This window comes from Parasteatoda tepidariorum, chromosome 9 (assembly GCF_043381705.1).
Source record: "Parasteatoda tepidariorum isolate YZ-2023 chromosome 9, CAS_Ptep_4.0, whole genome shotgun sequence".
Taxonomy (NCBI): domain Eukaryota; kingdom Metazoa; phylum Arthropoda; class Arachnida; order Araneae; family Theridiidae; genus Parasteatoda; species Parasteatoda tepidariorum.
The window spans coordinates 88,003,754-88,020,175 of record NC_092212.1 but is presented as its reverse complement, the minus strand read 5'-3'; the positions used below and the strand labels follow the sequence as shown (position 1 = coordinate 88,020,175).

The 16,422-nt window shown below is 31.9% G+C and overlaps 1 protein-coding gene across 2 annotated transcripts; it reads right to left on the bottom strand.

Moving 5' to 3' along the window:
* Positions 1-1,618: 1,618 nt before the first annotated feature.
* Positions 1,619-14,836, bottom strand: LOC122272059 (uncharacterized). Of its 2 annotated transcripts, XM_071185516.1 has the most exons (8): positions 14,772-14,836; positions 12,822-12,910; positions 10,804-10,826; positions 10,409-10,456; positions 9,036-9,102; positions 7,379-7,455; positions 7,211-7,259; positions 1,619-5,268 (listed from the first exon to the last, which is right to left on the bottom strand). In XM_071185516.1, exons 1-7 carry the CDS (start codon positions 14,791-14,793, stop codon positions 7,214-7,216), a joined length of 372 nt encoding a protein of 123 aa, XP_071041617.1. In that variant the 5' UTR covers positions 14,794-14,836; the 3' UTR covers positions 1,619-5,268; positions 7,211-7,213. The 2 variants fall into 2 exon arrangements, with proteins under 2 accessions (XP_071041617.1, XP_071041616.1); XM_071185515.1 differs by having other exon boundaries at positions 7,211-7,455.
* Between the last annotated feature and the right edge of the window lie 1,586 nt (positions 14,837-16,422).

Here is a 16,422-nt window from a genome sequence, read left to right as displayed (position 1 = left end):
AGCATTCAAAATATTTGAAAGTTTCCTATTGAATGAAACTTTCATTAAAAAATAATTTTAGGCAAACAAGTTAGAATTTTAAAACTTTACAAATGATGAATTGAAGATTCCTTTAATTTACATTTTTAACAGTTTTGGAGAACAAAGCAGTATAATATTATAGATATTTCTTTTCTAGATCTAGATATGCAAATAATTTTCATGCCGAAATCGTACTAACTGCAGTTTTTTTTTTCTTTTTTCGATATTGATTTGTGAGAATCGTAATTATGAATAAGGAATTAATTGTAATTACCATAGTAATTTGTGTGATTTATTTAATAATCAGAATCGTAAATTTAAAATAAATTATTGAAGACACTAATATATTCTGCGTTCGTAACAATTCTAATCAAATAAAGGATTGTTTAAATTTATCATTATATTATTCTTAAGAAAGAAAAAGGAATTTATGTAATTATTTAATAATAATGAAATTTAATTTTTTAAAAAATTAGTTGCAATTAATTTATGGTTTAGTTGGAATCCCCTGACATTATCATTCACACTTCATTCACACACTACACACATACATCATTAAACTTGCGGGTGATTAGACCACGCCAGAGGTTGCCCTTTCATTCAGACTTGCGGGTTTTTAGGCCACGCCAGAGGTCTAGATTCAATCGACTTACGGGCTGTTAAGCCGCGCCAGAGGCGCCATTCATTCAATGTCAGGTTCTCCCAAAAAAAATAATAAAGTCTGCCCACGATTTATAAAAAAAAAATGAAAGTGAATTTAAAAAAAATCTTCTGTTGATCTGGGGATCTGAGCACCATATAGGTAGAAGTCAGTCTCGGCTCGTGTTGGTGTTCTTTTTCGTCTGGCACCTACCCTTTGGCCTATCCGGCTTGGGAGACCCTACCAGTAGCAAGCTACATCCGGCATAGCCCTCCGGGTCATTGGTACGCACAAGCCTCACCGCCTCGACAAGGCAGGAACACCATCGGGAGGTATATACTCATCTTCCCTTCTGGTCCTCGATTTTCTTAGGGTCAACGGTCTGATGGACCTTGTCTGACTTCGTCAGGCATTTGGAGGATAAGCCACAACAACAACAGATTGATTTTCACTATTTCCTTAAGACACCGATAAAACATCCTGTGAGATTCTGTACATTTCATGAGACATTTCATTCTCTTTTCAGACATTTCATGAGATGTCGAATACTAATCGGCTCTCAGTTGTGTTTGGAACAATGATGACTTGTAAAAGGCGTTCATAGGACTCAATGATTTGCTTTAATTTCGATTTCAGCCTCGGTAAAATTTATTATTTGTATTTATTATTAGTATTTTGTTTTTAGCTTGAAGTCCCCTAACGAGGTAGCACGTTGTAACCATCAAGCTTTGCCTTCACATTGCACTAAATCCCCTGAACACCCGTTCTTGGAGTTTTTAAGGAATAACTTTTTGAAATGTTTTTTTAAACACTTTTATCGCTTAAAACTCAAGAGGTAGTTATTTCGATTGTATTATTTTTTTAAAACAAGCTTCAAAACCTATAAAATCCCAAGCTGCAATGAGTTATGAAATCGTAAGCCACAGCATAAAACTTATTTATAGCACAGAAAACGAACTCGTGGTTGATGGTTTGCTATCGATGCTGCACGTTGAAGCTTTTCACCGATAAGGAAACTGGGGTATAAGTCAGGTGTGTGACCCCTATGCATACAATGACTTTAGCATTACTATTTTTTTTCTTAAAAACTAACCAATGATAGTTTATAGTTAGAGAGTTAGATCTCCTAATATCGAAAAAAAAATTGTTCAAGAGGACTAAAACATTTCTCTAAAACTAAGAATCTAAAAAAATAGGACTGAATTTTCTAAAACTACAAATATTATCCTCGGCATTATATGAATTGCTCATCTACTTAAGTTTATTTCTGAAAGGTACTGTAAATTTATTATTATGAGTTAACTCACCCGGTATTGACATCTTTCTAGATAATGCTTTTGTCATATTATGCGATTATCTGATCGTGTGTTAATTGAAGAAAACGATTCCTTTTAACAAGCATATCGTTTTAACTTTTAATACGATATTTTAAACGACATTTGTATACATTTATGAACATAAGAACAAAGCTAAAATATTTCTTCTGGCACTAGAAAGTCAATCCGTTAGTTTATGGTATTTATGAATAAATAACTAGATGATCATTATATTGAGCGTTGACTGTATGCATATAGACAGAAACGTATGCAAATACATTGGAAAATTAGCTAGATACCTATATGAAGCGTTCAGAGCTGAAGTAAATAAGGTCCAAAAGTGCAAAGTTACGTAATAATACCTTTATTGATGAAAGTATTTCTGATAGTTAAGAAACAAGTTATATTATCAAATGAACTACTCTATTTTAAAATCCCGTAGAATTCAAATGATATTCATAATAGGTTATTTTTTAAACTATCATTTTTGGACTCAATCTTCTTTAACTATGAACACCCATATTTAAAGATAGATCGATAGATAGCTAGATGGATAGATAGACATGTATACATACAGTTGACGCTCGATATGGCGAATCCTGCGGTTTAACGAACACGTGTTATTCACTTGATAAACATTTTCTGTGTGTATTAACATCCGTCTTTGTAACTGATGAGTTATTAGGAGAGTTATTCACCTAGTATTATTCGATTTTTCAATTTTCGAGTAAAAATGTTGAAATGAATTCGAGTGAAAATGATTACTTCTAACCGACGCATTGTTTTGATTACAATGTCACTGGCATTGATATAAAATTATAGAGGGAAAAAAAGCGCCTCGTTAATATTTACTATTCGGTAACTTTTCCATTTTCTTTGAAGAAGGTTTTTTTTCGAACTTTGTCCAGTACTTACTAGTACGGAGTAACTATTTACGAGCATGATAACTACATGGGTTGTTGTGTAGAGCATCGATTGCGTACATAGATAGAAATGTATATTGACAGAGATAGCTTGATAGATGTATGAAGCATTCAGAGGTAAAGTAGATAAGTCGAACAGTATAAAAACGATAAATAAATATATATTCACTGTTGATTAATGAGTTATATTTTCAGAGACGTAATGAACGTTTTAAATTATTCGTCAAACGTTAATAAACCATTAATTATTAACTTAAATCTACTTGACTTTTGAACACTTTTTATATAAAAAAAGATAGATGGATAGGCATTTGTGTATAATCGGCGCTCCATATAATATCCCCTGTAGTTCCTCTGAAAGTGGCTGTTACAATGTGAAGTCATTTTATGGTAAGAACATTTTATTAAGTTAACGTTTACAATAAAGTATGCGAAAAAACGTTTGGAATAACGTAATACTAAAATAATGAATGGAAAAAAAATACGTTGGTTAGAAGCAGTCTTTCATCTAAACAACAACAATCTTATCTATTCGTCGCAATCTATTCCGTTTTGTCTGCCAGATACTTGAAATTTAAATACTATGTTTTTGAACTCTCCCCTAGAAATCACTTAAAAGAACTATATAAATATTAAAACAAAGAAAAAAAAAATTCAGACGCTTAAGTATGATTGATAAATTTATAGTACCTTTCAACAAAAAATTGTGAAAATCAGTATAAGATCTCCTGTGCAATTTCTCTTAACTTTCTTGTAGTTTAAATATAAAATGATTAGTTTGAAGTAGCCAAATACTTATGTATTCATCAAGTCAACTTGCTGTTTTTAATTATTTATCCTTTCAGATATTTTCGTCTCGACAAAAGGTCTCTCAAAGCCGTTGTCATTTCATGACAATCGGGGGGAGGGGGCGTAGATCTATTTTTTTTTTGTCGTGTCTATGACATAGCCGAATCAATATGGCGAATATGTTTCCATGAGTCTTGATTACTGCTTCTGCGATTTGCTTGATGTTATCGTCATAAAGGTCAATCAATGACGGCAAAACTCATATTTTTCTCAGATTATCACTCATTGCTGGACACTCAAAGATAATGTGGATATATTGAACTAATCAATTAAAAAAAAAAACGATAAATTTTGTGCTATCAACAAAAATTTTAATTTTAGTACTATATAATTTTTATTTATGTATTTTTAATTGGGCACGTTATTTGGAAGAGAAGATATTCATCGGCCTTAATTATTTCTTCTGTTCATGGAATTTCTATCATAAAAAATGCGTGTAAATCTACATCATACGTGTCCATAATTATCATATATGTGTCCTCATAAGCGAGCACTCGGATTTCCAGAGTTTAAAAAGAGTCACGCAATAGTGATAGCCGAATTTCGTGAAGTTTCCATCAAAAAATGCGGTCTGTTAATTTTGATTTGCGAACTGATTTTCGAAGACCGCCTTACAAAATTATATCCTTGCTACAGACTCGAGATTTCTCAAAAAATAATGCACCAATCTTATTGAAATTGTGTATGCTTTTTCTACATCACGTTGTTTATCAATTCTATGAAATATTAAAAAAAAAAAAACTTTAAATTTTTAGCTAGTTGTATTCGAAAAAGGATCCATTTTTGGTAAATTTAAGCCAAGTAAAAAAAAAAGCGTTTAAAAATGATTCATGCGATGCATAAACGAGCCAACATTTATACTTTTCTTTGATGATCTAACTGGAATGACAAGAAAAAAAATGTAATCTGCGTAGCTTTGTTCTCCAAAAATGTGTGGCTCTTGCTAAGAGTAATACCCTGATATAAATACATATTGTTCATTTAAAATAAATAATTTAGTTAAGTTTATTGTTAAAGTGCTCTTAGACAAATTCCGATTTAGCAAACAACATTTTTTTTAACCTTCTTCCAATTGTTTCTTTCATTATTATTGTAATAAAAGACGTATTAATCTGCAAGACTGAAATTCAATGTGTATTAATAGCATTTCTTCTGTAGTACTTCTGTAGGAGCTTCATTAAGAAACTATATAAGTTAACCGTTCATTAAAATCGTTGTGAGAATAGTTGATTTTAAAAAATTGCCAAATCCGTAAACTAGACGCATTTAAGAAGAAAAAAAAGATTCAAAGAAATTCATTTTTAACACAGTAATGCATCGCAATATTTGTGAAATGCAAATTTTTCCATAAGGATATACCATTTCATTGAATTCAAAAAACAAAACAAAAATTCTTTTTTGGTGATTCTGCACTCAACATAAAAAATTCTGGGCTATTTTTTAATAATAATTATTTTTTAAAATGATCTTAGCTGTTCTTGAGGCACATCATAATTTGGTAGTCGAACGTCCAGATTCACTGCAAAAAATTTGAATATTTCAGAATTTCTTTTATAAAAAAAGCTCACAATATAAACTAATTGTAAAGTAGGAATTAAAAGTTTAAAAACGTTTACTTCGCAGTGCAGAAACAATTTCCCCTTAAATGTTTTGTATCACTCGTTTATACAAATATAGCTCATAAAGATATTGAAAAAGAAAATATAGAGCATTATAAAATTGTCTTACATTGCTTTTAATTTATAATTTTTTTTTTAAATTTAATTCTCAATTTTAAAAAAATTATACATTTTATAAGGAAAAAAAAGGTATGCAAGTACCCTATGAAAAAAATTTACTTTTTAGTCCTGCATTTTAGACAAAAATTATTCAATATCTCATAAAATGCATAAATGTCATTCTTTAGTTTGGACCAGAGAGCCTTAACTTAGGTTCCCTTCACTAACTTTGACAGGAATTTCTATAGTATTCACTATTTGCCACATCAAAGCGCCAAAATTTTTATTTTAATAAGAGACTTTTTTCTATGGTGAACCTATGCACGCGAAAAATCTTTGTAAAGTACGACAAAATTAAAATACAGAATGTTAAGATTCACATTAGGTTGGTTTGGTTTATATCGCCGATAATCACTTCAACTGATCATATCGTCTACGATTTAAAAAAAATAAAGTCTCATTCCTTCAAAAACTAAAAATCTGTTCCAAGACTCACTATTTGGCAAATGTGGTCAATCTTTTACGTTTTTAACAATAATGCATTAATATTCTTAACGATTGTGAGCAAATGTTATTCGTCTTTAACACGTTGAATGCATTTTACATGGCTTGCCCGTCTGGCCAAAATGATTGTATCAGTATGTATTGCATTAATTTTTTCAAACCATTTTAGTAACGATTATATACAAAAATTAAAAATTTACTCGAATTATGTGTTTCTAATAATCTTGGCTGCACCGGTGACCCCCGTGGCGCTACGAACAAACTCGGTGTCAGTCACCGGTGAGCCCCATGGCATTCAACGTGTTAACAATCTAAACGTTGCGATTCTTAATCAATTGCTATAGTTGACAAACTTAATCAATCGAACACGTAACCAGACTTTTNAAAAATTAAAAATTTACTCGAATTATGTGTTTCTAATAATCTTGGCTGCAACGGTGACCCCCGTGGCGCTACGAACAAACTCGGTGTCAGTCACCGGTGAGCCCCATGGCATTCAACGTGTTAACAATCTAAACGTTGCGATTCTTAATCAATTGCTATAGTTGACAAACTTAATCAATCGAACACGTAACCAGACTTTTGGTAAAAGAATGAGTGACGCGGTGACCATGAATTACATTCTTACCCCCCCCCCCCCNCCCCGCTGATGGGTGAAATTCTGTCATAATCGTTATTCTTTCGTGCTATACTCATTTGATTGTTGGTATATTATTTATTACAGCTGTGGGGAGGAAAGTTTCTTAGTTTGGGAACTACGCAGAAGGTTTAACGTGATGCTAGCGATTTAAAAAAAAAACAGCATTTATTTCCTCCTAACGAGCAATTTTTAGTAAAATTATTACATATATATTACTCACAATACAATAAATACGATCTTAAATATATTTTTTTAAATTTTTTTTTTAATTTAATGGCGGGCACTTGGAACTATTGTCCATTGGTCGCAGAAAGTACCAGAACTGCTAACTCTCTTTTCGTTACCCAGTGGGCACCTGAGGCGAAGCCACGGCGGTGGGGCAGCGTCGCCCACGTAGCACTACCACAACCCGTTTATAGGGCGAGTCACATTCTCACATAAAGGAGAAAGGACACAGAGCACAGATAGAGAGAAAGAAACATCCATGCCTTGCCCGGGATTCGAACCCAGAACCTTTCTGATGCAAGGACAGTTCCCTGCCCCCTACACAGGCCGGTCGGCCAATCTTAAATATTTTATGATAGAGAATAAAAACTCACTATTTAGCGATATTTCCTTTTCCTGATGCGTTCAGATTCAGCCCATCTTCTGAAAAGTAAATCATTTTTGTTAACATAACTAGATTTTTTTTAAAATTTACGCACTGAAGATTTTTGAAGTGGTAACTAACATACATTCCATATTTTAAAAAAAAAATTAAGTTGTACCTTTCTCTCAGCAGATCCAGTGATCTTGTTTCTGGATCATACCTTTGAACTACATGGGCCGCTCTAGTCGATCGTCTCTATAAAACAATACATTCATTTAAAAGCAAGAAAACAAATATTTCATGATTAGAATTACCGCTCCAGAAAAGAAAATTGAATCAATAAAGAGAAAACAAGTTAATCAACATTAAATAAGTTAAAATGGGGTTATAAAGCAATTTTTTTATATATGAAATAAAGTTGGCAGCAGGAAAGTGACGCTACACATTGAATACAAAATTCTAATTCTTCTTCCTCACTTCATACAAAAATTCTAATTGTTTTTTCAAAATAAGAAATAAATAATTGTTGAACTTTTTTCTAAGAACACTTTCCTTCACACAAATTTTTTACTGTAAACAATCCTATTTAGTTTTAAACACAAGGGTTGTTGAGAATACAAAGAAACTCTGATTTGTTATCCACATGATGCTTAACATTTTTTTATTTTATAACCGTCGTTGAACAGCCGACCCAATTTCATGGGTTTACGACTACTTACGTTCAACTCCGTAGCCTTGTAATTTTGAACCAATCCAGAAGACAAGGAAACGCCTGGATCAGTACCCCCAGAGGTATTGATTTGTTGTGGGAACATGGAGGACTTTGAGACTCGACAGATTTAGCGCGCATCAGTCACCATTTACTACACGGGGAGTCTTCGGCCGGCGAGGATCGAACCCACGACCTCTTGGATATGGGCCTAGCGCCCTACCGACCAGGCTATCCCGGCCCTTGATGCTTAACATTGACGCGTTTCAATGATAAGTCATGTTTATGATTCAGTATCCACCTACGGTCACACACACACGCACGCACGCACTCACGCACGCACGCACACACACATATATACAATTTAGCAGCTTCCCTCACCAATTTTTTAAAAAAAATGCAAAAAATCAATGTATTTTTTTAAAATTTCATTAATAATTACAAAGAACTAAAACGAAACATAATACACAAGTTCGAAGTTGACATTTTAATTTTTTTACGTGTAAAAATATTTAATTTACCATCAGTTTACTATCCCAAATTATCTCGGGCAAATGAAGAAAGTTAAATATTAGTCTTTGCATATATTCACATCTTCATCATCCTAAAAATCATCTGCATTATTTTTAGTTTCTCTCGTGAAGGCCATTTTTTTAAAATTCTTTTTTCTATGTTAATTCATCAATCATCATATGTCATACACAATGTCACAAAACGCGTCTGCAGTCCCACAAACAGCAAAAGTCCCGAACAAAATGTTGGCTAACTTCCAATCGCTGCAGATTGTTATTATTTTTTGTTTTGCTTCGGGCCGAATATGAACGTGATAAAACAAAACGTATTGACGAAATCTGCTATGCCCGAGTATAGTTGGGATAATAAATATTTGTAATATATACATGCCCGAGTTAACTCGCTATAATCAAGAAATCTGTTAAAAGGTTGGAAACAGCAACAGAAATAGAGAATGGTTTAAAACTCAAATAAAACGTTTCATTACTCATTTCAAAAAGTGAACTTTTTAAATTAGAAAATAAGAATGTTTTGCTTTTAACTGAAATTACAATCTCTTCTGAATGAATACTTGTTATGCAATAAAAATTTATAATAATGAAACATAACTTACTGGTATAACCGCAACTGGTGGAACATCTGCTGGTCTTAAGCGAACGATAACTGGAGACCGGTAGTCACTGTATCAAAGATAAAAAAACAAAATATAATTAAAAATTTCAATCAATTTTTATTTTTTTTATTTATACAGTCAAACAACGCTACAATGCACACGGTTTATTGTGAACTCCCGGATATAGTGAACGAAATGCTGGCTCCCCTGCCTTGCTACACATGTATAATGTTGTTATTTTTTGTGGATATAGTGAACCTAAGACAGTAGGGAAGTTGGATATTATGAACTTTTTTCTGTCTTATTTCCTTCAATTTTTGTAATATTTTTGAAATTTCTACTTCAAAACAAAGACATATACAGATTTTTAAAAACCATCTATAGCATGGAATGTAGCAATAAGCATAAGTTTTTCTTGTTTGCTTCATTATTGAATGGGTTCAGCATTCAATGAAGCCGCCCTCTTCCGATATCTGGACAAATGCTTCAAGTCAAAGAGGATGAATTTGATGAACGATTTTGTGAGATTACTTTTATGTGCTCGAATGGCTGGTTAGACAGGTTTAAAAAGCCGAATAGGGGTTCAGGAAAAATTATTGGAGAGTCGGGAAGTGTTTCTATATTTGATATTGAAGATTGCTTATCAGCTAAAATTGAATTTAAAAAAAATTTGTGTAAGTAAGACGGAGGGTCATAAAAAATAAAAGTGAACACATATTTGTTACTACGTATTATTTTTCAGTCATTTTTGCATTTCATTCCATGGGTCATTTATTTAAATAATGTGTAATAAAAGGGAGGCGTTTGGAACCGCTGTCTTATAGGTCTCGCCTAAAAGTTTCTCCCCTACCTGAATGATTGATGGAGTGGGCGGAGGGGTTCTATTGAAAAACCGCACCTGTTCCTGTTGATCATTACTCACCAAATCTGTATGATGCCAACGACGATAAAGGGTCTCAAATGGAAAACTGATTTATCTCGATTGGGAGAGTGAAAGTTGTTGAATTTTTTGGATGCGCAAGGGATTTTTAGGGATTTGAGTTAAAACATTACACATTAGTAAAAATCGTTTGCGGAATGGTTATAGTGAAGTTCCGGTTATAGCGAACCGAAATTTCGGTCCCTTGAAGGTTCACAATAGCGGGGTTTGACTGTACTATGTTATGGGACACAAGATATTGACTTGCATAAAAAATTTACCCAATCTAAAAAAATTTTGAAAAATTTATGGTAGAGTAGGGAAAATGTGAGAAGTGTCATTATTAAAATGAAGATTTTACACTGTTGCTTAATATATAAGATCCATAAATATTAGTTTAACATATGATAATAGCATTTATAGATAAAAAGACGCTTTGACTTTTGGAACTTACTTTTGGAATGTATGGGAAGAATGCACATATATAACGCAGGGACGTCTTCTGCAAAAATGAAAAATGCACATAAGAATCACGGTATTATATGTTTATAATGGATTGAATGAATTGACACTATGAATTTAAAATAAACTATACTATCTATTTTTGGGTCAGTATAAATTAAAATCCAATTGTTTTTAAAAAAAAGTGTTAGAGGAATAAATGTATTCGTTATGAAATTATTTGTTAAGGTACTAATATTTCAGCTTTGCGTGGGACAAAAAACCATGGTCTGGCATATATAAAATTTTTGAGTGCATAAAATACACACAAAAAGTACATAAATATTATCTTACTCAATAATATCAGTGTTTACGATTGAACAAAAGAAAATAAGAGGAAATACTTACACTGGCTCGGTAGGAGATTGTACCTGCAATGCAATGATTATTCTTTAGCGTTATGAATTTTTGTTATGAAAGGAAATTTGAAATCAATAAAATTTTAAGATTACACATTGATCTTGAAAAATAACAGATACGTCATATTCAGTAAATGAAGGTGGTTATCAGAAGTGCGTCACATGTATTACTAGTGACTAAGTGTTAAGTGTAAAGCATATTGCAGTATTTTTGGAGTTGATAATCTAGAAATATCGTAAACTATTCTACTATTCTATAGTACTTTACGAATTCTAGAGATACAAAGAAGAAGTTAAATTTTGGAAGTTTATAAAAGGCTGCAAACCGCGTTGAAACAATTAAGTTGTTGCGCAAATTGTCCTCCAGTGAACCATAAATAAGGGCTAATCGCAGCTAACTACCCCAACATTGTCATTCATATAAGAGAGAAAATTATTTGATTACAAAAAGTGTTAACAATGGTTAAATGTCAGACTCGAAGATAGCACACTTACAGCGTTGCAAACAAGTCCCACGCTGTTGTGGAATATCTTTTTCATTGAATGAATCCTATTATTCTAACATAATTTTTGTAATAGATATCGTATAATTTACCACATCAATCATTTCAGCCTATGACAAAAAAAAAAAAAAAATCTGNAAAAAAAAAAAAAAAGATCTGTCGACAACAATTAGCATTCAGAGAATGGTATGATGGATAAATAATTAAGAACGGTGAAACGTAGTTCTAATTCTAAACCTACTGCGAGAAAACTATCTTGAATGGTAATTATATCCAAATGCTTAATGAACTCGTTAATGGAACTCAAAGCATACTAGGAACAACCATTTATCTTTAAATAAATTTAATGAAGTTAACTATTCTTATTTGTCTCAAAAAAATCACATGATGTGATCTTCCATGAACAAAACATTAACAGATATGTTAAGGTGACATTGATATGAAGCTAATATAATTTATCAATAAAATTCTCATCAATTTGTTATTCTTTTTAACTGTAAAGATTTTTCTTATTGATATATTACATTTTTTGTGTATGGATTAAAATTCATTTAAGATGAAAACGTATTGTCTACCGCTACAAAATGCCAATTCACTTGTATATAAGACCTCGATTCTTTGTTGGGGTACCTTTTCATAGATGAAGGTTGACATTGCTGATAACTACTATCCTCACATTGGTAATCATGTGAACATGCCTATCTTGACAGTAACGCACACTTCGATGGATGGTCCACATTGAACAGTTGACTTGCGACTGCGACGTTATCCCCCTCCTCACGCCGTTGCTACTCAGTCTCGATCTCACACAACATGCACACTCGACTGCTAAAGGCAACACAGGAGCGACCACAACTGTGAACTTACTTCAGTCTCATGATCAGCACTCAAAAGTACGGTGATCTTATTACAGCTCTCCCTACTTTTTACATAGCAAAGAATCAACTACTGGTATCCATTCATCGAATTCTATCACTGATATAATTCTGGTTTGGGAGTACTGCCTACCACTACAAAAGTACAATGCCTATTCACTAGTTATTTAAGTTACGTTAACTCGATTGAATGTTGGGGTACCTTTTCATAGACGCATGTTGACATTGTCGATATCCCCACAGTATCTTTGAGGATTTTTTTGTATTATTATTATCTTTCAAATTTAAAATTATTATCTTTCAAATATGGCACTTCATGACGAAATACATATTTGATAGTTAAACCTACGAGGTGAACGAAATTTTCAACCAAAGTCGATTTCAGTAATCCCAGAGCGAACAATATTAATTTTAAATATTATTTTCTTCATTTTTTTTTTCAATTATGGTTTTCCTACTTAAGCCAATAATGATAATAATAATAGCTCCAATACAAAGTTATGCTTAGAGGAATCGAAAATCTATAAAAGTACAGTAAAAATAGCTTTAAAAGTTTCAAAATTCGGATAATAACAAAACGGCTTAATTGTATGTCTTGGCAATAAATTATACAACTTTTATTTACTTACCTTTTCGTAAGGGTGGTACCTTTGAAAATGTAGAACTGTTGTTCTCATGACAGCCTTGTTCAAAAGACTTTGAAGATTTTTCTTCAATCCTAAGAAAAAAAATAGTTAAAAAATTAACAACATGAAGAAAAATTATAATATAAGCACTTCGGTATTAAATTCTATGTATAAAATAGTATAATAAAAGTAGGGAATTAGACACACAATACATACAAAAAGTGTTATTAAATAATAAGAAAGTATGTGTAATGCAGGAAAAATATTATTACTGTAAAAAAAATAAGAGATTTGCATGAAAAGCATTATTAAAAGAAAATAAAAGGCACGATCATGTCACTTAAATACGACACCCCAGGATTCCAGGCAAATCTAAATACCCAAATTGTTTCGTTTGTGTGTACATAGCGATTCTCAGACTAACCACATGTGTTTGTTTAAAATATATCTGCCCCCTGCTGGCTATCAATCTCTAATTTTGAATACTGCTTACGCAGTTTTCTTTCAGATCGCTCTTTTAACTGTCGAACTCACTATGAGATCTTCTAACCTATAGAGTAGCAAACAAATTAAGATATTGGAGTAATTTCTTTGTAAAACGCAACTTTGAAATTTAAAAAAATTTGAATTGTATAAAAAGTTGAAACAACGTATTGTCTTAATCAGACGTCACATTTCATAGCGGAAATTCAAAACTACCGTTTTTGCTAAACAGAGTGCAATCTTGTGCAACTGTGACATTAAACAACTCAAAAACTGTTTAAATAGCTGATCAACGTCATTACTAGAGTTGGGCAAAATAAATCATCTTAAGTGGATCATATATCAATAGAATCAGTTGTTTTAATCGAAATAGATTTAAGCTATTAATGAATAATTGTTTCTTAAATTTCAGCTAGTTTTGTTTCGCAATGATAGTATGTCAGATATAGATTTAAAAATTTCTTGTAAGATTAAATTAAAGTTACGTTTTTCTACTTTAAGAATTCATATGACGCAGGGACGTCTTCTGCNATTTCTTTTTTCGATCGACATGAGTTAAAAGAAAAAAAAATGATAATAAATAAACTTTTTTCAAATTTTTCGAAATTCCGATTTTTTTTCAAGTACTTGATTCGAATATCGTAATTCGCAATGTGAAGCCGTTTAAGTCATGTTATTCGCATCAATGGTTCAAGTCAAGTGATCAGAACACGGATTCGAATCAAATGATTTAAAACATGTGATTCAGGTCAATGATTCGATTCATGACATTTGGATCAATGATTCGAATTAAGTTACTCAAATCACTGATTCAAATGAAATGATTCGAATAACTGATTCTTATGAAGTGATTCAGATCACTGATTTGAATCACTATTCGAATCAAGTGATTCAAATCGGTGATTCTAATTGGTGATTCGAATCACTGAATCAATTCAGTACTGATTCGAGTCATCGAATCAGTACCTACCTCTAGTTACTTCACTATCTCATAACAAGTGCAATTTTTTTGATTCGCCATCTGAGAATGCTTCGTCCGCTCATCTTACTCAAATTTGCATTTATGCTTCAGGTTCCAAAAGCATAGTTTCAAATCAAAAAAGTGTTTTCAAAAATAAAACTAAATGAGATGCGTTATACAATTTTTAACATATGGGTACATAACTGCATTTAAAAAAACTTTTTCTTGCTAATAGTTTTTACTAAGCTGAATTAATTGGCGCAAATAAAAAATAAAAACTTTAAATTTGACAAAATTACTCAAAGACTAAAATTCGTCGAATTAATTAACATGTTCATATTTTTTAAGCATTTCTCAAGAATTCTTCAAAATTTCATTTTGTTTCATCTCAAATACGCTTTGAGGTATACCATAGATAAGTTTACTACATATTTTAACAAAATGAAACTCTTTTCAGATAGAATTAAAAAAAATATATGAGAATAAATAGACAAAGAAGTTAAAATTACTCAGTTTATCTTCCCCGCTCATTGCTTCTCTCGCCGCAGGTAGATCACAATCAAGATTATTAGTCTCAACTAAAAAAAAGAAAGAAAGGAAAAGTGAATATTTCAGAGATTACTCTCAGAGTGCAGAAAAACATCCTATATAAATGGAAAGCTCTTCAAATAAATCATCAATCAGTTCTCATAATTTGTGTCACTTTCAATAGAGAAAGAACCAACTGAACAATTCTTTAATGTACAGCGCGCAGAAAACCACTGACCAACCTGAATAACTTTTCATCTATGAACTGATTTTTACGTTCTCGAACTCAATCTTAATGTTTCAAGGGGGTGACTTTAAATATGCTAATTAATTAGTGCAGAAAGTATTTTAAGTTACGAAGTCAGACTCAAAAACGGACTTTCTCAGAGTAAATATGCTTTTTTTATCAACGAACAATTGGGGGTAGTCGTAAACTGGGAAAGAGGGTCCCCCTATAGTTTGATCAGGCGAGCCGTCCGAAGTTTAGACACCTTAATGGTTATTTTACCCTTTACGTATTTCGCTATATTTCGAGAACTTCTTAATTATACTCTAAAATGGACTCAAAATTACAAAATTCGGTTATCCAAAGATAATTCCATGCAACAAAAAAAATAATAACTTTTAGCAAATATTTATTATTATTTTATTTCAGAAGGGTCGAAAACATTTTGAATTGTAAGGTATGAAATTCTATGCATAATTTTAAGAATGTAATTTTACGTAGAAAATGCAAGCAAAATTGAATAATTCCTGTGAAATCGTATTTTTAAAAAGTCGTATATTTTAAACGCGAGTACTCAGGAACTATTCGAACGATTTCGCTCACATTTGTATTTTGCCATGTTAAATATTACACACTTTAAAATTGAGCAAAAAAATGTATAGCTTAAAAAAATTTTTCGACCCTTCTGAAATAATAATAAATACTTACTAAAATCAATTTCTTACTTCTTTAGATAAAAGAATTTTATAATCCTGTGTAAAAACTTTTTAATTTGCTTAAAAAATTCTCGCGATATGACGAAATGTGCAAAAAGTCAAATTAACATTAAGAGGACCAAACATCAGATCCAAGAGTGGCGCTAGACTTAGCCCGACAGGGGGTCAGCAATGCCCCGACAGGGGGGGCTAAGATAATTTTGAAAATAAGCAATAATTTTTAATATACGAAAAATAATTAATATGACATAGACATATTTGTTCTGATAAAAAATTTATCATGATTCAAATATTAACAAAGAAAAAATATAAAAGTGATATCTGAATAAATAAACAATATATGCACATCCATCATAAGATTCTACAGTGTTCTCAATTAAATATTCTACTCAAACAATGCAACTCAAACAATAAAAAATTTATGCACAACTAGAAAAAATTCCAAAAATTCGAGCTTACTACTACTAATGTTTAATTCCGTAGCCTTGTAATTTTGAACCTAATCCAGCAGACAAGAGAACTCCAGGATCAAGTAGTGGAAGAAATTTTTGCATTCGTGGAGGACGTTTTGATAGCCCGCATTTGAGTTACATGGAGAGGAAAACCACGAAATCCTCCTACGGTTAGTCTGATACCAAGGGAACTCTAAGAAATGATCCGCTTACCACTGAGGATATTTCACGTCAGCAC

Coding starts and splice junctions, on each gene's coding strand:
- LOC122272059 (XM_071185515.1), bottom strand. CDS start 14,793: ATGAGCGGGGAAGATAAACTGA. Junction 10,827..12,821: donor GGTACCACCCTTACGAAAAG/GTAAGTAAATAA, acceptor ATTGCATTGCAG/GTACAATCTCCTACCGAGCC. Junction 9,103..10,408: donor TCTTCCCATACATTCCAAAA/GTAAGTTCCAAA, acceptor TCTTTGATACAG/TGACTACCGGTCTCCAGTTA.